The sequence below is a fragment of the Telopea speciosissima genome, chromosome 5 (genome assembly GCF_018873765.1).
Source record: "Telopea speciosissima isolate NSW1024214 ecotype Mountain lineage chromosome 5, Tspe_v1, whole genome shotgun sequence".
Taxonomy (NCBI): domain Eukaryota; kingdom Viridiplantae; phylum Streptophyta; class Magnoliopsida; order Proteales; family Proteaceae; genus Telopea; species Telopea speciosissima.
In genome coordinates, this window is record NC_057920.1 from 54,065,976 (window position 1) to 54,092,490 (window position 26,515).

The window sequence follows — 26,515 nt, forward strand, 5'->3', positions numbered from 1 at the left end:
CAGGTGTTTTGTCAGTTAATTTCACATTAAAGAAACTACACATGAAAAGGTAGTCCCATCAGAGGCCAATGAACCACCTCTTGAGCTGGGACACTCAACTTTCTCTATGGGTTGGAAGGGGGTGTTTGGGTGAGGGAGGAGAAAGGGAATTTCTTTGTTTTCATGGTCCCAAAATCATAAACGATAAATAATTGAACACGGGAACAAAAACACTTACATCCTCTGGCCCAGCAACAACCAAAACCGGCAGGTCTTTGACTGCTTTCAGCAACAATGCAGTGTTTTTTTATGGAAAGACTCTTTCATATGACAGTCTACCAATCTCATGAAGTGCTTCATCCCAACCTTCGATACTAATGAGAGACACAAATATAGACATAGTTGGGAACTTGCATAGGGAGAAACCTAATAGATGAAGTTGCCCTCAAACATGCCCTCTTTAACTTATATATTTTCTTATCCTTTATTTATTTCGATTTCAGATGAATTTGGAGAAGGGCAGGAACATATATGTTGCGTGCATGCCCTGCTATGCTTGTTTCATTTTGGATTTGCAGACAGCAGTAGTAAAAGTGTATGAAACTTATTGGATATTTCAGCTAAGAGATAGAGTTGTTACTCATCCTTAATTCGTAAACCATGAAAATCTTTTTCAAGGGTGAAGTTGAAGCTTACCTAGCCTTTATATGAATGTTACCCAATCTCTCTTCATGTCATCAATTAGCATTTACAATTCCAAAAATCAATGAAGAAAGAAAAAGTAAAATCAGAACACGTTTAGAATGAAGAACATCTTCACCAGTGGAGTTTCATTGGGCCGTAAGTGACAAAAATAATAAATAAATAAATGATCCAAAAAAAAAAAAAAACCTAAAAAGAAAGAGTTAAATACCAGTGAGGAGGAAAGGAAGGGAAGATATGTGTGAAGGAAGGGGTGGAAAACAAAGAGCAGATATGTCTCCAAGGTATTGACCGCTCAGTAGAAGCCATGGGCTCTGTTCCACCACTGCTGCTAGCGGTCTGCACTCTACAGAGTTTCTTCGTTCACTCCGGAAACCAAAATCATTCTATGAAACCAACGTAACTCAATTGGCCAGAGCTTCTCCACACCCCAATTATGACCGAAGACAAACAAACAATTCCAAGAGATTAACCCCCATTTTGTTAATGATGATTTTATTTTCAGTATTAAGTTCAAATATTAAGGTAAAAACATCTATTGATATGCAGACACAAAAATTTCAAAGTACAGTACTCTAAAATCTGAAACAGATCAAACCAACAAAAAAATTGAACAATGGACAGTGACAAACACACTCAGAGAACTAAATACTATTATTCTCATTCAGAATGAGGATACAAGTAGAAGTAAAGAGAAAGGAGAGAAACTGACCTTCACACATCAGTTGGTTGGAAGTAGATTAACAAAAAATAGCCAATCACAAGTCCAATAGTAATTCCCACACCAAAGCAAAAAAGCCCAAATATACTACTGAAGAAACCCTCTCAAGTTCTCCCCCGAACCAGCATAAAAAAACCTCTAGAATTGATGAAAATAGACAACAGAAAGAAAAGAAAGCGACTCACTTCATCCGTTCAATCTATATTCAGTATATTGACATCTCATAAGTCATAAATAGAAGAGTGTTTATTCAGCACAATCTTCCCTCAACGTCCCATGGGATCAGATGTAGGAAGTAAGAAGGAAACCCAAACCAGTGAATCTAGAATTGTTGGTAATGCGGTAATGCCTACGTGATGACTGAACAAGTGATCGGTCGGTTTTTCCTAGGCTTGTTCTCATGGACGAAGAAAGAACGCTTTTGTTCCTAAAGAGATAGTTGCAATTATGAGGAGAGAGTGAAGATTGCTTCAGAACCCATCTCATAACCAATCCAAGGTGCATACAAGTGTTCTAGGAAGTGGAGTTTCAATCTTGGGGTTCCTCTGCATTTTCTTGCGCTGGTGATGTAGACCTTCATCTATGTGGCAGTTCACATGGAGGAGAGAGAGAGAGGTATGGCGACGAAGCAGTTCGTGGAGAGAGGGAAATGGTTTAGGAGAAAGGATGAATAAATCAAAGATAACAAGGATTTCGACAGAGAAAGAGTGTTTTTAAGATTAAAAAATAAAATAAAGTGATTAAGGATAACAAAGATTAGGGAAAAATAAAGAGAAAACAAAGGCAAGACAATGAGAGAGATAAAGTATTTAAATAAGAAAGAATGACAAAATAGTTAAGTAAAAATGACGCAGACGGAATATTAGATCTATCATGGATCAGATCTGAGATAAGAGGATAAAAAAATAGAATTAAAGAGGGGGAAAAGGTAACCGTAGGTGATGGAGAAGATGAAAGGTCAGATGAAGTTGCAGGTTTAATGGATGATGGTGTAGGTTCAAGAGAAGAAGAAGAAGAAGATAAGGAGAAGAAAATATGGGGGAGAAAAATAAAAACGAGATTAGGGAGAGGGGTGGGATAGAAGGTGATCCAACACACCTGTTGATTTCCAATGAAATCCAATATTCAATTCATTCTTCAAATCTTCCTTTCATTGTTGGATTACATGAGTATATAAAGAAAATAAAAATGACTCTTGGACTCGAGCATTAATCACTTAGAAGCTAATTCCAATAAAATACTAAATTACCTAGAAACTAATACCAAATAAAATTAATTACTTAACATAAACTTTTGGACTCCTACATAGAAACTTAAAAGACCCAACTTGAAAATTGAAAAGTCTAATTAAAGCACCTAGAAAAAGAAATCAACTCATTAACTAATCCTAGGAAAATGAAAAGACATGTTGGAATATTAAAAGACATCTTAACAAAGTTAAACTCAAGTCTGGTGGCTCTTCGGAGTCGGCTTCATGGGCCCCACCAGCAATAATATGGCAGGGACTAACCCTGGCCAGCTTAACCCACGGCTGGGCTTAATTGAGGCTGGTTCTTGGTCCTGAGGGTTGGTCTAGTTCTGATGTGGACCAAAACAACATGAGAGATCTTCTTCAAGCTTGATACTGCATCAAAAAATGTAGCCATGAAGCATGAGTTCATGCTTTTATAAAATACTAATATGGTATATAAATATATATATATATATATATATATATATATATATATATATAATGCAAGGCCTGCTTTTGTAGGGTCACAAGAAGGGTTGATTGAAAACAGTACCAACCTTAGGTGTTTTTGCACAAAGAAACAACTCTTATTACTCGAACCTTTGCCTTCATGCTGGCAGCTCTAGCTTTTCACGATCAGACCAAGCAACAGCCCCTATCAGATCAGAGGTTGACATTTTTTGCACAAGTAGCTGTTCTAAAGACTCAAACCCTCATCTTAACGCTGGCAGCCGAAGCTTTTCGCACCATACCAAGCATCAATTTCCTCAAGTGGCTTCCAACCATTGAGAGACAGATAATCATAAATTTTACCCAGATTCAGCATCCCACAACCATGATTCTGGTGCCTCTAACCTTTCTCCGACCATGAAAGCATGCATGTGGTCACGGGTCTCTACCCAACTGCACCCAGGGTTTTTCTTCACTCCCCTAGACCTCATCAATTCCCTGACCTTATTTGCCTCATCCCAGTTCCCAGCTTCAGCATACATATTTGAAAGGAGTATATAGTAGCCACAATGCTCTGGTTTCAGTTCAAACAAATGCTCAGCTGCCCACCTAGCCAACTCTATATTGCCAGAGACTCGGCATGCCCCAAGCATTGCACCCCATACGTTGGCATCTGGTGTGACTGGCAGGCTTCTGATAAGCTCCGAAGCCTCTTCCAAATGCCCAGCTCGCCCAAGAAGATCAACCATACAAGCGTAATGCATCTGTGTCGGCTTTATACCTTGAGAGTACATCTGGTCAAAGTACTTCCTCCCTTGCTCTACCAGCCCACCATGGCTACATGCAGTTAGAACTGCGATGTAAGAAATGGAATCATACTCTATACCATTATCTCTCATCGCATCAAAAAGATCAATTGCAAGATCCATTTTTCCTTGCATTCCGTAACCTAAAATGATAGTATTCCATGAGGCTACATCCTTGCACAACATACCATCGAAGACCAATCTTGCGAGGTCTATCCTTCCACATTTCATGTACAAATCCAAAATTGAATTGGCAACAAAAAGATGGGAGTGCAATTGCTTTCTCACACACATGCCATGGATCTCCTTTCCTTTTTTTATTACAGTTAAATTTGCACAAGCAGAGAGAACACCCACAAAGGAAACCGTGTCATGCTTCAGACCAGTAACCCTCATTTCCAAGAACAGATGCAGAGATTCTAAGCAATCTGAACTCACAGAGTAACCTACTATTAGTATATTGTAAGATACTTCATCTCTTAAGGACATGTCAAAGACTTTTCTTGCCAAGGTTAAGCACCCACATTTGGCATACATATCAGTGAGAGCATTCGAGACAAATAAGTCAAAAGCAAACCCCATGCGAATTGACTTGGCATGGATTTCCTTTCCATGATGAAGCAAACTAATTCTTGCACATGCAGGGAGAACATTTGTGAATGTAACAGAATTTGGGCATTCACCATGGACCTGCATCTGTCTTACAAGTCCCAGAGCATCTAACTCAAGCCTGTTTTGAGCAAAATTAGCAACCATTGCATTCCATGTGACAACATTCCTTGCGTCCATCTTATAAAACACATTTGATGCTTCGCTTGAACAACCTGATTTGGCATACATATCAATCAGTGAATTTGCAACAAAAATATCAGATTCCTTACCCTTCCTTATACTATACCCATGAAGTTCCTTCCCCAGATCAAAGAATTCCAATTCAACCAATGTAGGTAGCAGACTTGAAAAGGTGATACAGTCAGGTTTCACTTCTGCAGCTACCATGGACCTAAACATATCCAAGGCATCCCTATCAAGCCCTTTATGAGCAAGACAAGCAATCATCGCATTCCAAGAAACTGCATTCTTATCAAGCATTTCATTAAAAATTTGCCTTGAAGCTTTTGAATTCCCACATTTCCCATATGTATCAACCAATGCATTACAAATAATCACCTGAGAATCCAAACCAGCCTTCACTACATACCCATGGATCACACCTGCCGTCACCTCATCTTCAAGCCCAGCACACACAGGCAGCACACTAACAACACTAACTGAATTCGGTTGCAACCCGGCCATTAATTTCATTTCAAAAAAGCAACAAAGCGCCTCTAAATAACACCCATTCACTGAAAAAGCCGTAATAATAGAATTCCATGACACAATATCTCGTTCAGGCATTTCATTAAACACCCTCTGTGCATCCAATATGTTCATCAAATTCGCATAAAATGCCAACAGTGTATTCCCAACAAAGACATCACTATCAAAGCCCAACTTAAAGACCAAACCATGTATCTCCCTACCCTTCTTATTTGCAGAGACATCTGCACAAACCTTGAGAATAAATGGGAACGTATGATCATCACCTCGAATGCCATTGCAGACCATCCGGTTATAAACCTCAAATGCATCAAATTGAAAGCCATCAATGGTGTATGCCCTTATGAGGGTATTCCACAAGAAGGCACCGCCCTTTAGAGAGCTCTGTTCGAAGAGGAGACGAGAGGTCAAAGAGTCTTGGAAGGTGGAATAGGATAGCATCAGAGCGCAACAAATGCGAACGCTATGGTCAAGTTTGCCATGGAGAATGGCTAAAGCGTGTGCTTGCTTGACTTCACAGATTGATTGGGCAGAGGAACATAAGTGCAAGATGATGGAGTGGGTATCAGAAGAGAAATGGGTCCATGAGGGCACAAGAGTGGAAGTAGTGGTGGTTACAGAGAGAGAAATAGCTCGAGTAGTGATGGGAGCTTGATTGAGTGAAAATTTGATGGTTGAACGAAGAAATTTAGCACAAAACATAGAACTTGAGGTGTGGTGAGAAGATTTTTCTGGTTAGATAATTGGTGCAGCGCTTTACACTTTCATGCTTATAAATTGGGTGCGTCTGTTTGTAACTTTCTCCGTAACCGGATTTTTTTTTGTCCCCAAACAGGTGTTTTTATTTGGATTAAAGAGCATATAAGGTAAGGGAGAATGTTCTCAGTGCCGCATTGCAGCCTGCGCCCAGGCACATGGGCAGCCTATGCAGGGGGTAGAGTGGTCATTGCGCCCACCCCCATGTGCCTAGGCGCAGGTTGCGCTGCGGCACAAAGAACAGCGCCCCATAAGGTAATTTCACATTAACATGATTTTTTTTTTCATTTTTCTTCTCGATTCCATCTCTCCGATGTAGTCACAACTCACGAGCGATCCCTCCCCTCCCTCTGGTAGGTTTTTTCTAAGTACTCTTTTCCTCCACGCTCTAATGATCCTGGCACAACAATGGCTCTTTCAATACCACGAGGGTATTCCATGGCACGATAGTGGTTGTGGTTGACGGTGTCCGTGAGCCCTTACCCCCTGCTGTGAGCCCTCATCTGACGCCATCTTCATCCCTCTACAACCATCCCTTTCTCCTGCTACCCCCATAATGACCGCGGATCCAGATTCTCTACTGCCGAGCTGCCCGGCAGGACCATGCTACCAAGACACAACAAGGCGGTGAATGATCGCCTTACCCTTGCCAGAGCACCTTGACTGAGCTGCCGGGCAGGACCATGCTGCTTAGAAATAGCAAGGCGGTGAATGACTGCCTTACCACTACCCGAGCTGGGTTAAGGCGGTCATTCCCCGCCTCGCTGTGTCTTGGCAGCACGGTCCTGCCGAGCAACTCGACAGTAGAGGATCCAAATTGTAATGACCGTTGCCTTCCTTACCATCGTCGATGTCCCTTGGCACGTGGACCTTGCCTTTGCTGGGAATATCTCTGTCAACACCACAAAAATGGTTTTGTATCTTTTTTCAATTTGTTGTAAGGGCTTCGTTGTAGCCAGAGGTGGAAGTAGGACAAAGCACAAGACGCGCAACACGATTTAATCTTTCTCCTTCCACAATCTTCATTGCACTTTGGCATTATAAGAGATTTTTTATGATGGCTTGCGTAGTCCCTAAAAGCCCTCGATATCACAAAATCTAAGCCCTTTTTCACCTTCTTCGTTACTACTCGCATGAACAACGTTGTTCATTTATGCAATTTCATTGTCTACTGGATGGACATGATCATAACCATTTGAGAATTGCATAGAAATTTGGGGTTTTCAAGTAAAAAATGAAGTGAAGTGGCTAGTCACAGTATCACTAAAATTATCTGTTGAGCATAATCAAACTTTGAACCAAGTGAGGGATGGGTCGTCTCTGTTCGTTGGTTGTAGATCTCTAGAATCTAGAACCTAGAGGTATCATGAAGGTGCATAAAAATGAAAGCAAATTGTTGAGGAAGAGAGGAAGCTAAGAAGCAAATGTATAGAAACCATTTTGAGATGGAAAAATGTACTCTTTGTGACTATTCTCCTCCTCTGTTATGTAAAAATTGAACAATTCTTCCACATAACCTGTTTGCCGAACAATGGTGTCGAATCTATTGCCAAAAAGGGATAGAAACAGTACATGTTACAACCATGGAAGAAGAACTCGGCCGAAACCTCTCGAAACCACCGAGTTAACTCGGTTTCGTAGGTTTTTTAGACAAGTTGAAGGGTGATTTTAAAAAGTTCGGGGTTTCGATCGAAATTCGATGGTTTCGACTGGTTTCAACCGAGATGTTGGTAATTTCGCAAGTTTCGACACTTATGCCCATTGAAACTCGAGGAACCTAGCTTGAAACCAGTACAGATACTTAAGTATGCCAATAACCAAGTCAGAAACCAAGACATACACTTATTTATGCCTAATATCATTTAAGTAAATGATTTTGTATTTTTATTCCATTTACTTAAGATATTATTCATAAATAAGCAAATACATTTGAATCCAATAAAAATAGTAAAAAAATCAAATTCCAAAAGAAAAAAAAAATCAACCCCCAGTTCAAAAAAAAAAATTGAATTTTCGACGATATGTGCAATTTTCAACTTTCTAATGTTGGGGTTTTTCTCAAATCTAAAAATTCTATGAATTTTAATATGGTAAAATATTGCTAAAAATCAAAAGTGCAGTAAAATATTCATTTGTTTTGATGTCCAAAAAAAATATTTTCATTCAAAACGATTTTGACAGCATTCGTGCACGCCAAATTAAGTTTGACCGGTACATAATTCCTTCAATATAAATCAGATTTAAGCAACCTTGGATTTGTTGGAAAGCTATCAAAACAATGCTTTCTAACAAATCCAAGATTGCTTAAATCTGATTTATATTAAAGGTGTTATGTTCCTGTCAAACCTTATTCGATACCATATCCAAGAACAATATACAGTATCACACTTGAATCAAAACCACAAGTATTATTTTTAGTGTTCTTTTAGTGAAACTAATGCATGGATTTGATCTAAAATGTCAAAAATAGGCAGCACAACAAGAATCAGAGCAAAAAAAATAACTTCTGGGCCTCGAAACCAAGGTTTGAGTTAGCCTGAAAAAAGTTCCAGGTTTCGACCGAGATATGGTCGAAACCGCGACGAACTCAGTTTCTAGCTTGTCGAAACCCGAGTTTTAGAACCTTGGTTACAACTTCATCATCATCTTTGTCTTTGGTCGAGTTCTCATAACCGGAGACATCATTTTGGTCTTTAGCGACAAAGGTCAGTCGACAGTAACTGGGGGTATTTTTTCTGGTGAAGTTTTAATCTCTAGTAGAGAGAAAGAGAAGGGGATTCGATTCATAGTCCTTGAGTGAGCACAAAGAGCCAAAGGGGGGAGAAGAGAGGGATGGAGGTGGGAGAGGGAGCCAGAGACGGAGAAAGAAAGGAAAAGGAGAAGGAAAGGAAAAATTACAAAAAACACCCCATCTTAAAAAGTTTGTAAGTCATATGTGGTGGGCAAATAAGTCCGGTTACAACAATATATTGTAACCGGGTTGGCTACAAACAACTTTACCCATATAAATTTCATTAATATCGAAGAAAAAAAGGAACACTTTTCCACTTGTAGACTTCTTGTGGAGCCAATTCAAGCAAAGGGTACATGGTTCGAAATCTCGGATCGGGTCAAATCGGATTGGATCGGTATCAGCTGAGATGGATCTAATACATCTATATAGACAAGGGTACAACAACAACAACAAAATTCAGCCTTATCCCAACTTACTGGGTCGGTTACATGGATCCAAACTCAGCCTTATCCCAACTTACTGGGTCGGTTACATGGATCCAAACAGAACAAAGTAGGGAAAATTGAGGCCTAAAAAACAAGGGTAAATGTGTCATATTTGGCCCAATTCTAGACGATATCAATACGATCCAAGACATTGATCCTAACACCGAGATTACAAACCATGATAGAATATGAATAGACTTCTTGGGGAGTCATGAGATTCTCTCTTTCTTATTGGTTTTTTATTGTTAGGTATTTCTTTATTCTCTCTTGCCTATTGGTTAAAGCTTTGCACTTGCAGTTTGTGGCGAATTCGGATCCTCTCCAATGAGCAATAAAGCATCCAATGGTTTAAGGATTTTTCTATCCCCCATTCTCTTAATTTAAACCAACGTCGGGATCTTGTATGTAATTTGAGTTTTTCTAATCAATGGAATATATCTCTTCTATCATCTTATCTTCCAAATAGCTATGTTCAGAAAATCATTGATATTCCTTTATCAAATGATGATGATTATAGATGGTGGTGCACTCTGACCAAAAATGGCAGATTATCTACTCGTTGTGCACAGAGAGAGAGAGAGAGAGAGAGAGAGAGAGAGAGAGAGAGAGAGAGAGAGAGAGAGAGAGAATGTGTATAGCCACCAAACTTAAGGTTTAGGATCCATAAATTGATTCCAATGGAGGCATAAGTCAAACCAAAGAATAGGAGAGAGAGAGAGAGAGAGAGAGAGAGAGAGCAGCCACCAAGCTTAGGGTGTAGGACCCATAAATTGACTCCAATGGAGGCATAAGTCAAACCAAAGAACGGGGACATGTCAGGTTGCAAACTAAGAAAGATATTAGGCACTGCGGTCCTCCCTCCCGATTAAATCAATTTTCTTAGCTGTTTGGTATTTTTGTTAAATAATAAGTACTCTAAAATTAAAGATGCATCAACAATAATACGAAAATAAGGAAACTAAAAGAATAAGAATGATAAGGGCTTACCTTGATGCTTGTGCTACAAAACAGAAGTTATGCTACTATTACGGGCAAAGAATGACCGTAAACAATAAGCCAACACCTAAAAGATGTTATCGAATAAAATCTAACGTTATGCTTATAAATAAAACAGAAAAAATCATAAACATAGGACCTAACCAAGGTTCTTAATCCCGGGATCGGTCTCGGTTTTTATGCTGAAACCGATCCAATATCGATCTGGATCGGTCTAAAGTGGAAAAAAAATCTTGGTTTTATTGGATAGGTCTTGGAATCGATTAGTATCAATTAGAAAAAAATAATTAAAAAATAAAAATATTAAAAAAGCGAATCACAAGGTTTGTGGGGGATTAACCCTACCTACTACCACCATTATCGTCAACTTATTCCCTAATCCATATTTCTCTGTTTAACTTATCTTGACTTGCTTCCTCAACCTTACCCACTACCATAGTTAGTAAATACACGTATTATATGCGTGTTATATGTGTATCCAAACGTACGAATGAAAAATCTTCGTATTGCATATAATATTTTAGAATCGATAAAATAAACGCATTTTAAGGGTCCCCGTATGATACTCGAATGAAACGCGTATAATACGTGTATTATACGTTTACATATATATTAAAAAAAAAAAGACTAAAATCTATCTTAACCGTTAAACCAATTCCTAATACTAACCGTTAGATTAAAAAAAACCTAAAATCTACCAAACCCTCGTCTCTTCTCCAGCGGAAAACCAAACCTCTAGCGGCTGGTTCCCCTTCTCTATTCCTCTCTCTCTCTTCTTCCTCTTCTTGCGTTCTGCTGACGATTGCAGCGGTGTACTTGAAGCGACAATTCTTAGGGTATTTTTCAAAAACCTTTTTCCCTCCATTCTATGGAGGAGAATCGTAGGGAGGGCTTAGAAATTGAAGCCCAACAACAACACAAGGCAACTCGTTCGATTTTTTTCAAGAAACCCAACCAAACGAAACATATACAATTTGTGAGAACTCAAAGCTTTTCTTAGCCAAAAACTCCATCACTGTAGATTCAGAACCATCCATTTTTTCTGTTTTTGACGGTCAAAGGGAAACTTTGGGATTTATTAAAGTCCAAAACCCATGAAGCATGAAATAAACTCAGATTTAGTTAATATTTAATAACAAAACTCAATTCAGCAGCAAAACCGAAACCTAAAATTAGAAATTGAAAATAGAATCTGAAACTAGAGAAGAAATTAGAAAGGAAAATATAATAAGGGGGGGGGGGGGGGAGAGAGTGTTGCGGGAGAGACGTTTATCTTGTTCCAGAGACAGCAAGATTTTATGAATGAAGAGAAGTCATGTTATCTTACTTCTTGTTTGGTACATAAAACCTAAAAAGACTCTTTATAAGCAATATTCATTTCAATCATCCCTTTTGATTGGCCATTCTAATCCCTACAATAAAGAATGTAATGAATCTAGGCTTGTTAACCAATCAAACTATATATTTAGGCACATCAATAAATGCTATTATTGTATTTATTAGGTGTACATGTCTATTGCATAGTGAATATATGCCCGTATTTTTGTTCCCATATTTTTACATAGCAACCATATTATACACGTATTAAACACATACCGTATTATTAACGTATCGTATTATTACATCGAATTTTTTGAAAAATATTATGATCGTATAGTCCGTTTGACTGCCGTACGTATCCGTTCCCGTATTATTGCCGTTCCCGAACTTACTAACTATGCCCACTACCACCATTATCGCTACCTTATCCTTATTTAGATTATATTTTTATGGAACTAAATCCTACTAACCTATTTTAAGTGATTCCCCAATCAAAAAGGTAATATCCCCCTTTTTTCTCGCGGATTTGAGACTCCCAAATCTCCAAATCGTAAATCTGATTTTTAAAACCCTAACCACCTTATGCAATGAAATCTCCAAATCTGGGATACTTTGAATGAATCTTTCTTTAATCGGTTCTCTAGTATAAAAAAAAGTAAGATCCCCCTTATCTCCTGCGAATTTGAATCTCCCAAATTTGTGAATATTGGCTTCAAAGATTCAGGACGAAGAACAAGAAAACTGGTATTAACCGTTTTTGTCATATGTATCAGATTGGATTGCCCGATCTTAGCGAGTTACCTGATCCAACACTGTTCCATGAAACCTGGATAGGATCGGCCATATCTTAGGATCGGTCATGATCGATACCAATCTGGCCGATATCAACTGATATGATCTGAGATTACGAACCATGGACCTAACATATTTTGACATCACAAACATGAGAAAACAATGATGAACATTATGAGAACTAAAAAAAAAAAATTAATATAAAATCCATGCATGGGAAATAACCTTAAAAGTCTAAAACCCTAAGATGTGAAATATGCATGCAACAATTAGAATAATCCCAAAATAAATATAAAAAATACCCAAAAAATGTATTACACCTAGAATATATATAAAAATCACAATGATAAACTAACCATATAATTTATATTGAAAGACATAAAAATCACGCAATGTATCTTGTGTTGTTATAAAAGAAGGGGAGAAGGAGAGGTAGGCGATGATTTTGGTCTCTCCCTCCCATGTTTTCTCTCTTCTCCTTCCACCCCTTTGTGTGTGTGTGGTTCATGGGTGATTAGGGTTTTAGAGAGAGAGAGAGAGAGAGAGAGAGTGCTCCCTCCGAATGCAAAGGTTGTTGTTAGGTACTTGAGCGATACGCCAAAAGCTTCGAAGATGATGGAACGCGTTAAATCAAGCCTTTAACCTATCTTATACTAGGTTGGTCCAATCTAACACCCATACACTAGAGTGGGTCCCATCAAGCACATAACAGACCACCATGCTTCCGCAGCCATCGTCCTCGACGGGTCTCACTTTAGACAACTTTCACTCTGGCGGTAGGTAGTCCTTTTCAAACGGCTCCACTTTGCTCTAGGGTTTTTGCCTAGCGACAGCTAGCCCTTTCTTGATGGCTTTCACTCTACTCCAGGTAGCCCTTTCCGTGACTCGAACCCGTGACATGGTGCCCAGCTTTACCAAATGTTAGGTACTTGATCGATATGCCAAAAGCTCTGAAGCTGATGGAACGCGTTAAATCAAGCCCTTTAACCTATCCCATACTAGGCTAGTCCAATCTAGTGGCTATACACTAGAGTGGGCCCCATTAGGCACATAACAGTTGTGGTGATCGGTTTCCTTTGATTGCTTAATTGAGGAAGAGCTAAGATTGCATGGAAAAACTACACTTGGTGTTCATATGTAACACATTTCCTCCCCCGTTAATATTTGTATTATAAATCTCGCATGCAAGAGGAGATTGATCCAATCCTTCCACCTATCTCATATGAGGACACTGCCTAGACCAGGGTCAGTAGCATCATCCAAAGATTGAGGGTCTTGATTAGAGGAACTTTGACGCCATTGCAAGGGAGCCTATATGTTGACAAGTATCATTGAGCTTTGAACTTCATCTCTTAGCAGAGGAGATCTTGATCATTCATTTGAAACCCATAAACTAACTCTAGGAGTTGCTGAATTTCTTCAATAGGTGTCGATTCAGTGCATATCAATCTCAAAATATATTGTTGTCCTCTACTTACCAGTTGCTTCCTTCCTACTATAAATTCCTTTGTAATGTTCAAACCCAAATACAAAAATTTACCAGCTTGCTTGCTTATCTCTATACCCAAAATGAATTTTTCAACCAAATCCTCTAAATATTAAAGGAAGATATGTTCTATAAGGAACTCGTAGGCTTGTGTGTGTTCATTGTAGTGACGAAAATAGCGATAGAAGTTATAGTCTTGTTTAATGGGTCTACTCTTCACGAGTACTAGAAGAAGATGCAATGAATTCGAAGATTCAAACATTGGAGAAACACACAACGGATGGAGAGAGGGGAGGTGGAGTCTGAGAGGGAGAAGGAGAGGGAACGGAAGAGATTATGTTAGAACTTATGTGAACATCTGATTTTATCCCCCTTCTTAGGAGAGAGAGAGAGAAAGAGTAGCCACCAAACTTAAGGTTTAGGACTGATAAATTGATTCCAATGGAGGCATAAGTCAAACCAAAAAATAGGACATGGAGAGAGGAGAGAGAGAGAGAGAGAGAGAGAGAGAGAGAGAGAGAGTTTATAGCCACCAAGCTTAAGGTTTAGGACCCATAAATTGATTCCAATGGAGGCATAAGTCAAACCAAAGAAAGGAACATGGAGAGAGAGAGAGAGAGAGAGAGAGAGAGAGAGAGAGAGAGAGAGAGAGAATAGCCACCAAGTTTAGGGTGTAGGACCCATGAATTGACTCCAATGGAGGCATAAGTCAAACCAAAGAATGGGGACATGTCAGGTTGCGAACTAAGAAAGGTGTTAGGCACCTCGGTCCTCCCTCCCGATTAAATCGATTTTCTTAGCTGTTTGGTATTTTTGTTAAATAATAAGTACTCTAAAATTAAAGATGCATCAACAATAATATGGAAGTAAGGAAACTAAAAGAATAAGAATGATAAGGGCTTACCCTGATGCTTGTGCTACAAAACAAAAGTTAGGTTACTATTACAAGCAAAGAATGACTGTAATAATAAGCCAACACCTAAAAGTGTTATTGCATAAAATCTAACGTTATGCATATAAATAAAACAGAAAAAATCATAAACATAGGACCTAATCAAGGTTCTTAATCCCGGGATCGATCTCAATTTCTATGCCGAAATGATCCAATACCGATCTGGATTGGTCTAAAGTGGAAAAAATCTCGGTTTTATTGGATAGGTATTGGAATCGATTAGTATCAGTCAGAAAAAAAATATTTAAAAAATAAAAAATATTAAAAATATTTAAAAAGCTGTAATCACAGGGTTTGTGGGGGGATTAACCTTACCCACTACCACAATTATCGCCAACTTATTCCCTAATCCATATTTCTCTGTTGACTTATCTTGATTTGCTTCCTCAACCTCACCCACTACCACCATTATCGCCATCTTATCCTTATTTAGATTATATTTTTATGGAATTAAATCCTACTTTAATCGATTCCCCAATCAAAAGGGTAATATTCCCATTTTTTTCTCGCAGATTTGAGATTCCCAATTCTCCAAATCTCTAAATCGTAAATATGAGTTTTAAAACCCTAACCACCTTATGCAATGAAATCTCCAAATCTGGGATCAAATCAATGTTTACTTTGAGTGAATCTTTCTTTAATCGATTCCCTAGTAAAAAAAAAGTAAGATCCCCCTTATTTCCTGCGAATTTGAAGCTCCCGAATTTGTGAATATTGGTTTCAAAGATTCGGGACGAAGAACAAGGAAACAGATTTTAATCATTTTAGTCATATTTATCGGATCGGATTGCCCGATTTCAGCGAGTTACCCGATCCAACACTGTTCCATGAAACCTGGATAGGATCAACCATATCTCGGGATCGATTATGATCGATACCGATCCGACCGATATGATCTGAGATTATGAACCATGGACCTAACATATATTTTTTTTTTGATGAAAAAGGTCACATAGATATATATAATTAGTGAGAAACAGAAAGCCTGTATAGTGTAGTGTTTATAGTATCAATCCATCCAAACGATATGTTAGCAAAGTTATGCGTTAGTTCTGCAAGTTCAAAAAAATAAGGTAAGCAGCACCAAGGTATAGAAGAGAAGGTTTGTCTAGACAAAAGGTCAAAAAGAGTCCTATTGCAACACCATATCTCCCTTAGAACGATATGATCTGCAACCGTTGTCCTCCATCCATGTAGAATGCCACAAAGCTCTGCCATCAGTTCATCTTTAGAAGTCGTTCGACCGGAACTAGTTTTAAATCTTTTCTCTTTTTGAAACATCGAAGATGTCCACTTGGCTATTCCAAGTTCGGGATCAACATATTTTGACATCATAAACATAAAAAACAATGATGAACATTATGAGAACTAAAAAAAAAAAATTTTAATATAAAATCCGTGCATGGGAACTAACCCTAAAAAACTAAAACCCTAAGATGTGAATATGCATGCAACAATTAGAATAATCCCAAAACAAATATAAAAAATATCCAAAAAATATATTACACCTAGAATATATATAAAAATTACAACGATAAACTCACCATATAATTTGATATTGAAAGACATAAAAATCACGTAATATATCTTGCGTTGTTATTCGTGTAACAAGGGTAGGCTATGTTTGAAAAAATAACAAAACAGTGAAAAGACTAATATGATGGGACATTGAAAGATGTTGGATTTTTAATTGTTTTAAAATTAAAGATTCAAAATACGGTTTTGTTGGATGATTGAGTGCTTTCCTAATAGACACCTAAATAGCCAATAGGTGCCTATTGGAAGACTTGTTTGAGTGGCTAACAAACAAGCCTTATGGGAAAAGACATGAGTTGGGACATATCTCTTGGAGACATCCCTTAGAGGTGTCTCTTTCTCTCTTATATAAAGAGAGGAGGTCTTGCTCATTCTCTAACAATTGTTTTTGAAATACATTTTTTCTTCTCCACCGTAGTTGATCAGTGTCGATGAATTAGTGAATATAGCCTTTGGACACCCTTTGTAATCACATTTGGAACTGCAACCTATGTGATTAGAGAGTTGTTTCATCTTGGAGGTATAGATGCATGGTCAACCCGGATTGTAGAATTAGGGCATCTAAAAACCTTAAGGAGAGCATCGTTTGATGCGACTCAACTCTACCATTTATTATTCGGGTTACACAAGAGGATGTGTATTGTTGATGCGGTGCGATACTATCTGTCATACCAATCAGATAAGTTTTGTATTTACTATTTGTTTATTGTATTTCTAGTCTTATACTTGCTGCCCATGTTATTTTAAGCCTACAAAAGATCTATCAGGTGGGGCAATCTAGATATTTTAATTTTTTTTAATAGAATCCCATGACAAACATTGTAAAATGGCATTTTTGTCATTTCAATCGCTAGTAAACTGCGAGTATACTCCTCCCAACCTATGTTTCAAGTGAAAGTAATAGTTTCTACTTAACTTTGTTTTTGTTGTTCTTTACCAAATTACAGCTATGTAGAAGGGTCTCAACGGAAGAAGAATTTGTGGTGCCATAATCATGTTCTTCTATATTTATCAATTGTGCTATATGTTTTTGGTCGTGTACTAGTTCTTATCTAGTGCCCCTTGAATCCACATGCCACAATGGAATTTTCTCATGTCCATGGAGGCTGAAAACTTCTAATACCCCTATAACTTGATCTACACATTTGATGGAAAAAAGTTATCAAATTTCAGTTTGAATCCAACACATTTGTTCTAAAAAAGTTGTTCTTGGATTATTTGAAGCAATCTGATGTTCTCAGATTTCAGTTTTGGAGGGAAGGAGGGAGTCGATGGATTGACGGAGAAGATAGTGTTTTGGAGATTACTATTTAACCCTTTGTTAAGAAATTTATTTGAAGTTCTTGTGTTTTTTTTTTTCTAGCAAGGAATGTGGTTTTCCTCATTTATCCTTATAGATTTATTCCCAACTATGTCCTTAACTATAGTTTTAAGAGGATAATTGGTGTCTTGTCATGTTTGGATAAATTATAGACTCTTGTTACGTTAATAATACCCCTATAATGTGCACAATGCATGAATGGTAAATCTAGAAAAAATTAAGATCACTATCCAAATTAAATCAAAGATAAGAATAAGAATATGAGATGAGGGCACGCACAACTTATGTGTTGGAATATTGCTTTTAGCAAATATTGTTTTGGTATTTTTGCATGTTTTCAATTGTGTACGCTTTGCCGGATATCTCTCAAAGGATCACGGGCAAAAAAGGTCTTTCCAATCAACTCCTCTAAAACATCAAATACTTGAGAAGCCAAACCAAGTACTGATCACTAAGCTTCGAGCTACAATGGTTTATCACACATAGTGTTCATTTGGAAGAAATATCTTAGTAGAGATTTTGAAGAGCTCAAGTGATTTGGAAGCTGACTGTCGACATCTTCATTGAACTTCAACAATATTTCAATTATGAAGACTAGACTTAGGTTTTTAGACTTGGAATTTGCATTTTATTGATTTATTTCTTAAAATTTTAAATTGTATCAATTCCTTTACGATGAAGACCTACATTATGATCAATGCTTGAACCAAACCTCAAACTAGACTAAAGTTTAATCCGTACCCTGACCTGACAAATCACAAATGGTGGTTACCTTGATTCTTCCATAACTTCGTTATTTGACCATAGACTTGATCCGGAAATTAGAATGGTCAATAATGTTTTAATAAAGTCTAAAAGGCCTAGAATTTTTTTGTTTACCACTAGCTGTGATGACCAAATCGGCAGCCTAAAGTTAAACCAAAGTTTGGATAAAATTAGGTGTTTTAGGAACGTGGAAGAACCCTGGGGGGATCCAGATCTTCTACGGCACGGGCTGCCCGTCTTGCCGTGCTGCGCAGACACAAGGCGGCGCACATTGACCACCTTACCCCTGCCCGAGAGAGGGTAAGGCGGTCATTGCGTGCAGCCCTGTGTCTGCGCAGCACATGCAGCACAGGGTAGCACGCCGTAGAAGTTCTGTGTTGACCCTGGGGTCGACCCCGGAGTGGCCAAAGGCCGGTCATGAGTCGTGGTAGAATCATGGCAAAGACCTTAAGGTACGAGGTTGACCATGAAATCACATGGCTTGAGGTGTTCTTAATGCTTTAGATATTCCTGATCCTCCAGCCCATATGCCTTTCCTGTCAGCAGACTTCCAACTTAAACCAGTAAACAATTCTTTCTATCGATACAATGCTTAAACATTTACAAACGCATGCTCAGGTAAAAAAGAATTTAAGGGCTTTTGCAGGGGTTTTATCCTTTAGGGTTGAGAGTGGGAGGGAGAAACAGATTGAGAGAATATGGCAGCTGTGATTACTAGAAGAACCACTTATTTGCATCCTCTGTAAAGATCAACGAGCTCAAGAAGCAATTCTCATCTAATATTACCGATTTCGATTCAATCGAGTTCCATGTTTCAACATTCACAAATCTCCACTCAATTTTTGTCTTTGTTACGACAAGAGCCACTGTTCTTGAGTTCTCTTCTCCCTGTGCACATTGCATGCCTCGTTTCAAAGCTTCTGAGGGAAGCCAACACTTCCACAGAAGGTAGGTTTGTTGACTACCTCAGTCCCATCTAGTGGGGAAGCAGATAGCCAACCACAGCCTTGGACATAGAACCTAATGTAACTAGCAAATATGGGGCTTATACATTTGATTTATCTTTGCTTTCTGTAGAAAGACCGGTAGCATGTCAGGTGCTGAGGCAAAACAATGAAGGTGCACCATGGATGGCGGTGGAGGACGAGGTGAAGGAGTCAGGGAAGGGGGAGAGCTGCGCATGCGGTAAATGGAAGAGAGGAGGAAGAAACTGAAGGGTAAAAATGTTAAAAAAAGTATGTGATGAGAGAAGGGCACTGTTTTGGGTAGTTTTGTAATACCCAATCTTATGTTGTGTTTCATATGCATTCTAGGTCAATAATGCATTCCAAAAAATCATGCCAACCACTACCTTAGTTTAAAAGAAAATTCCACTACACGATTCCAATATTTGTATAATTCATTGTTTTCAACCAGAGTTTAGAATTGAGATCTCCAAGGAATGGGGTACTCGTGACCCACAAATGATGAGGTTGGGAAGATGAGATGACAAATATTCGTTGAATAAATAGTGGATACAAATGTTTAAGATCATTGGTTGAAGAATAAGGCTGCGTTTGGTAGGATTTCTTGGAATGCATTATCAGCCTCGAATGCATACCAAACACAGCCTTATTTTGAGTAATTTGGTTGGAGAAAAGTTTGGGTGGATAATATAGTAAAATGAAACTCAATTTTGAGTAATCTTGTAATTTTCCATTTAATCTTTTCATTACCTACATGTTTGTGACCAGCTATGGTGGGGGATTGCATACAAGTTATTCAAGGCAAGAAAAGATTATTAACAAATTCATAATTTTACAATCAATTTCACTGGAAAATAAGCTTAGAAGCATCTGCTAACAAATAGAGGACCAAAATAAGAACCAAAGTTAAAAAAGACTATCAAAATGCAACACAGAATATTTGATACATCATTCTGTACTGCCAGAAAGCTCTCCTGAAAATGCACTGCCATAGGATGCTGACCCAGTTTGTGAACTGGTAACTCCTCGAGCTTTCTGCATCTGTCGAATCCTAAAAACATCTCTTGGAAGTGGTCTGCTTTGTACTGTAGCAGTTTCATCATCTTCTTGCCCTGCATTTGATATGGCAATCAATTAATCATCAGAATAATCCAGAGCAATTAATGCTACAAATATTGAACAGGCTTTGCTCATACTTGGTACGATCATACTGGAGTAGCAGATAAACTGATGTGCAAAGTAGTTAATGCAATTCCACTGTATCCCCAATCAATTGAGATCTTGGCAGAAGCAATGTTCTTTAAGTTTTTCCAATTTACAATTGAATTCATTATTCAATCCATGTATCCGCAGCATCTTGATATTCAATAGGAACCCTGAATCTTCCCCTGAACCAACCTAATGGTTACTTCTTACGGTTCACTTGGATCATTCAATTCGAGTCAACTTAAGAAAGGTTTGCTCTTAAAAGCCACATGTAAGACATTACTCACTATGACAAAATACTTACTAGGGTTCTATAATCTTATTATTACTCTCTTGAAGTGATTTTTGGTTCTTTAACATTATTACAATAGAGCTTCGTTTTTTTTCTTTTTTGGAAAGGGGTGGAGGGAGTTGTAATTTCATTCGAACTCCATTTTTTTTTTCTTCTTTCCCCTTCAACATATTCTAGGGAAATATAATGGGGAATCATGATTTCAAATGAAAGCATGTGAACAAAATTGATCTGAGGAAAATCTCATGATTGATTAATTATCATGGACATCATTCTGTGGGATAATAATGAAAAAAAAATCGCAAGAGGAAGAGAAGTAGCCATCACTGATACTAGAATAATACAAGAATAGAAAACAAGATGTACTAGAATGCTTAGAGTTCCATACACTTTAAAATCTCTTCATTAATATAGAATTTATTTTATGTATAAAAAAGAAAAGATTCACATATATCAAATTTATTGTTGTAATATGGGTTCAAGGGTAGAATTGTCCTAAGGGTATTTTTGTCCTTGTACTCATTCCAGAATGTTCTTCTCTTTATTATAAATAAAGAAGGCTGAAGTCACCTGACTCAAGCCAGTATTCACGGAATTCTACATGGGCATCAGAGCCAAAAATATTCCGGGGATATGGGAATTGAGTTTTTCCCCCTTTTTTTTTTTTCCCCCCCTCTCTCTCTCTCTCTCTCTCTCTCTCTTCTCCATCATGATTCTGCCCTAAGAACAGCCACCACCGCAAGCTTGCACATCCCCGCAGGCCTTGCTCCACCTTCCGCCAGCCCCTCCACCAGCCTCTCCACCACCTTCCGCCACTCCCTCCAGCCCGCATGCCTCTCGCCCTCCCTTTTTTCTCTTGCGAGAGAGAGGATTTCCCCTTCCTTGCCGAAATTTTTTACCCACCTTTGGTGGTGAGTTGACTTCCACCGAGGGCTTTTTACCTTCCCTCCTTATGTTCTAAATTTTTGGGCGATTTATTTCTGCCTTTTTTTTATTCCAGTCACCATGCCTGACAAATCTGAGATCTCTTCTGCCTCATCTGGTTCTGATGGTTCGTCACAACGTGACTTCATTCCATTTCCGATGAATCCCATCAAGTTGAATCGCAGTAATTATCTGTTATGGTCTCGCTCATGCTTATTTGCAATTGGTTCCCGTGGTCTCTCTGGCTACATCACGGGCACTCAGGTCAGGCCTGTTAAGACTGGTTCTGCACAGGATCGATGGATGAACTTCAATTTCTTGGTTATGTCCTATCTGGTTAATTCAATGGAACAAGAAATTATCGGGCGCTATCTCCTTCTTGATTCAGCTGCGAAGATTTGGATGACAGCCAAGGACACCTATTCTTAGGTTGGGAATGCTGCCCAATGTTATGAGCTCCGTTAGAAGATTCATTCTACCAAGCAGTTGGAGCTGTCCCTTTTTCAGTATTACAATGCCATGTGTACCATGTGGCAGCAGTTGGATTTTCTGGGCACCTTCACTGCCACCTACGATGTTGATGCCACGGCCTTCTGCAAGTGGGAGGATGGTTTACGGGTCTTTGATCTTTTGGCTGGTCTCAAAATTGAGTTTGATTAGATCCGTGCCAACATTTTGAAAATCGAGATCCACTTCCAACTTTGGAGCAAGCCTATGCAATTCTGTCGGTTGAGGACAGTCGGTGTACAACCATGGCTCATCCTGTTACTCAGGAACGATCGGCCCTTATTTCTGGTTCACAATCTTCCGGTGGGAATTCTTCCCGGTCTGTTAGTATTGATTAGACATCTAGTGATGACTCTCCCATTAAATGCGATCACTATGGGAAGGAATAGCATACCAAAGTCCGATGTTGGAAGCTTCATGGTCGTCCTGCAGATACTCGCGGGCGTGGGAAGGGTGGTTCCAATCGGCCTAGTAACACCTGTGCTCATCAGGCAACTGCTGAAGAACAGCTTGATTAATCTCTTTCACAAGTTGTGGCTGAACTACAAAATCTATGGGATATGGTAAATCGCTTCGACACATCTTCTTCGGCATCTGTATCTCCTTCCATGGCTGCCTCGGTTTTATCTTTGCCTACCAATCCTAATACATCTTCCACAGGTATTTCATTTGGTGGGAATTGCACCTCGATCATGCCAAATTCTTGGGTAATTGACTCAGGGGCAACCGACCATATGACAGGTTCTTCATCTATTTTCTCCAAATATTTTCCTCTTTCTGGTTATAATAAGGTCCGTGTTGCTGATGGGTCTCTTTCTCCTATCTCAGGGAAGGGATCTATGTAATGCACTTTCTTTCTTCGCCTTTCATCGGTGTTACATGTTCCGAAGTTTACTACTAATTTGCTTTCCATTAGTAGCCTAACTAAGGATTTAAACTGCAAAGTCACCTTTTTCCCAATCCATTGTTTGTTTTAGGACTTGGCAACGGACAGTACAATTGCATGTGATAAAGTGGTTGGTGGTCTGTACGTGCTTGACAGTTCCTGGGCAGATTTGACATCTCAGCCGGCGTCTTCTGATTTTGATTATGCACTATTTGAGTTGAATAATTGGCATCGGCGTTTGGATCATCTTTCGATTGGAGTTTTATCTGATTTATTTCCTAGTCTAGTCAAACGGTACAATAAACATAATTTTTCTTGTGATGCTTACACTTTGGCAAAACTTGCATTTTGGCAAAGCAAACTAGAAGCATTTTTCCTATTTCTGATAATCGAAGCTTTAGTCCTTTGGGTTTGATACATTCTGATTTGTGGGGCCCTGCCCGATGTGTTTCTATTTCTGGGTTTAGATGGTTTGTAACTTTCATTGACTGTTTTAGCCAGACGACTTGGGTATATTTAATGCATAGTAAAAGTGACGTCTTCACCTGTTTCACTTTATTCCATAAAATGGTCCAAACCCAATTCGATGCCAAGGTGAAGATTCTCCAATCAGATAATGGAAAAGAGTATATGGATGGTGCCTTTCGCTCCTATTTGAACAACCATAGAATCATACACCAGACTTCTTGTGTTGACACTCCTGCTCAAAATGGAGTGGCTGAGCGCAAGAACAGACATCTATTGGAGGTTGCTCGTTCTCTTATGTTTACTATGGCTGTTCCTCCTCGCTTCTGGGGTTTGCTGTCCTTACAACTACTTATCTTATCAATCGACTTCCCTCTCGAGTCTTAGGTGGCCGCTGTCCCTTGGAAATGTTGTTTGGCAAATCCACTTTTGTTGTGCCTCCGAAGGTCTTTGGTTGTGTCGTGTTTACCAGGAATCACCATGTACATGGCAAGTTTGATCCCAAAGGACTACGGTGTATTTTTCTCGGTTACTCAGCTACCCAGAAAGGATACAAATGCTATCATCCTTCTACACGAAAGATGTTTGTCACTAAGGATGTAGTATTCCAGGAGTCTGAGGCTTACTTTAACCAGCCGATACCTCTACAGGGGGAGATTCTAAGTGGTGAAGAGGTCCCGCTGATTGCTCCTCTGGACATTGAAATACCTACTATAGAGGATGTTTCTGTTGAACTAGAAGATGGAGTTACAAGTCAAGAACAAGAAGTGAGATAGACTGAGCAACAACAACAGGTCTAGGGGGAGAATAATGTGAAGACTTACTCTTGGGGAACTGATTTTCCTTTGGATGGTCCTTGGTACAAAGAGACCACCTCCATCAAACCTACACAATCGGCATCTGTTCCAAGTCTTGCTCCTAGTCATATTCCTGGTAAGCCTCCTCTTGATCACAGTCTTGATTTACCCATTGTTATTTGAAAACCAAAAAAGAGTTGTACACAGCATCCTATTTCCAACTTTGTGTACATACAACTCTCTAACTCCTACTTTCCATGCTTTTGTATCTTCTTTATCCTCTGTTTCCATCCCTAACAATTAGTAGAAAGCAATAGCCGAACAGAAATGGAAGGATGCGATGAATGAAGAAATGCTTGCCCTTGAGAAGTATCAGACCTGGGATTTGGTGAGTCCTTCACTAGGAAAGAAACCTGTTGGTTGTAAATGGGCCTTTATTGTGAAGCACAAGGCTGATGGCTCAGTGGAATGATACAAAGCAAGACTAGTAGCCAAAGGGTTTACTCAAACCCAAGGAATTGACTATCAAGAGACTTTGCTCCTGTAGCAAAGATGAATACTGTGCAGGTTATCATTTCTTGTGCTGTGAATCAAGGAACCAACAACTTGATGTGAAGAATGCCATCCTACATGGAGAGTTGGAAGAAGATGTTTACATGGAGATACCTCCTGCTTTTACCTCTTCAGAGACTCAGGGAAAGGTGTGTAAGTTGAAGAAGGCTCTGTATGGTCTGAAGTACTCACCAAGAGCTTGGTTTAGCCGATTCCATAAGGCTGTGGTTGCTTATGGGTATAAGCAGAGCAATGCTGATCATACATTGTTTGTTAAAAAGATGGGACAGCAGGTAACAATTTTGATTGTCTATGTTGATGACATAGTGATCACAGGCAGTGATGCACAGGAAATCCAGAAGCTGAAGACTTGTTTGGGCACCGAATTTGAAGTAAAAAACTTGGGCAGATTAAGGTATTTCTTAGGGATCGAGGTTGCCTATTCAGCTAAGGGCATATCTCTTTCCCAAAGAAAATATACCCTGGATTTATTGAGTGAAACAGGGATGCTTGGGTGTAAACCAGCAGATACCTCTCTTGAGCCCAACACACATTTGAAGAGTAGGGAAGGTGACCTAGTGGACAAGGGTAGCTATCAGAGGTTAGTTGGCCGATTGATATGCCTCTCACATACCCGACCAGATATCACGTTTGTTGTGAGTGTTGTCAGTCAATACATGCATGATCCTCACTTTTCTCACTTGGAAGTAGCATACAAAATACTCTATTACCTCAAGTCCTCTCCTGGAAAGGGAGTCTTGTATTCTCCACATAACCATCTCTAGATAGAAGCATACACTGATGCAGATTGGGCTGGCAGTGATGATAGGAAGTCAACATTCGGGTATTGCATAATTGTTGGAGGGAACCTAACTACTTGGAGAAGCAAAAAACAAGCTATTGTAGCTCGATCTAGTGCTGAAGCTGAATTTCAAGCTATGGCACAAGGTATTTGTGAATTTCTCTGGCTCAAGGGGCTTCTTCAAGATTTGGGGATGAATGCTGATCTTCCAATGCGACTCTACTGTGACAGCAATTCAGCAATCAGCATTGCTCACAACCCGGTCCAACATGATCGTACCAAACATGTTGAGATTGACCAACACTTTATCAAAGAGAAATTGGAACAGGGAATAATTTGTATTCCGTTTAGCAGGTTGGGCATGTTTGATATGTATGCACCAACTTGAGGGGGACTGTTGTAATATGGATTCAAGGGTAGAATTATCGTAAGGGTATTTTAATCCTTGTACTCATTCCAGAATGTTCTCTTTATTATAAATAAAGATGGCTGCAGTCACTCTGACTCAAGCCAGTATTCACGGAATTCTACATTTAAACTAACAAAAGGGCGTACCTAGCGCACAAGGCTCCTGCCACTGCAGGGTCTGGGGAGGGTCATAATGTATACAGCCTTACCCCTGCTTCGCGGGCTTCACAGAGAGGCTGTACCCACTGCTTTTAGAAAATATTTCCCCCCTATACATCATGTTTCCTTTGAATGAGTGTATCATCCATTGCTAGCAATCACTCCAGCCCACAAAGAATGGCTTCTTTTGGGCTTCACTG

At 39.0% G+C, this 26,515-nt stretch overlaps 2 protein-coding genes across 6 annotated transcripts in view; both read right to left on the reverse strand.

Annotated features, from left to right (window-relative positions):
• Positions 1–2,258: 2,258 nt before the first annotated feature.
• Positions 2,259–26,515, reverse strand: part of LOC122661456 (cleavage stimulation factor subunit 77) — a 171,267-nt gene continuing 147,010 nt past the window's right edge. For 2 of the 5 annotated variants that reach the window (XM_043856842.1, XM_043856844.1), the window contains exon 23: positions 20,150–20,429. In XM_043856842.1, coding sequence (XP_043712777.1) covers positions 20,266–20,429 — 164 coding nt within the window. In that variant the 3' untranslated portion in view covers positions 20,150–20,265. Of the gene's footprint in view, positions 2,271–16,099; positions 16,113–20,148; positions 20,430–26,515 lie in introns of those variants that run through there. The other 3 variants (XR_006332890.1, XM_043856843.1, XM_043856845.1) reach the window with 3 other exon arrangements.
• On the reverse strand, positions 3,178–5,977 carry LOC122661455 (pentatricopeptide repeat-containing protein At4g14170-like). The gene has a single exon (XM_043856841.1). It carries the CDS (start codon positions 5,909–5,911, stop codon positions 3,443–3,445), a length of 2,469 nt encoding a protein of 822 aa, XP_043712776.1. The 5' UTR covers positions 5,912–5,977; the 3' UTR covers positions 3,178–3,442.

What these genes read in the sequence shown, in the direction of transcription:
- LOC122661455 (XM_043856841.1), bottom strand. Translation starts at nt 5,911, where the DNA reads ATGTTTTGTGCTAAATTTCTTCGTTCAACCATCAAATTTTCACTCAAT.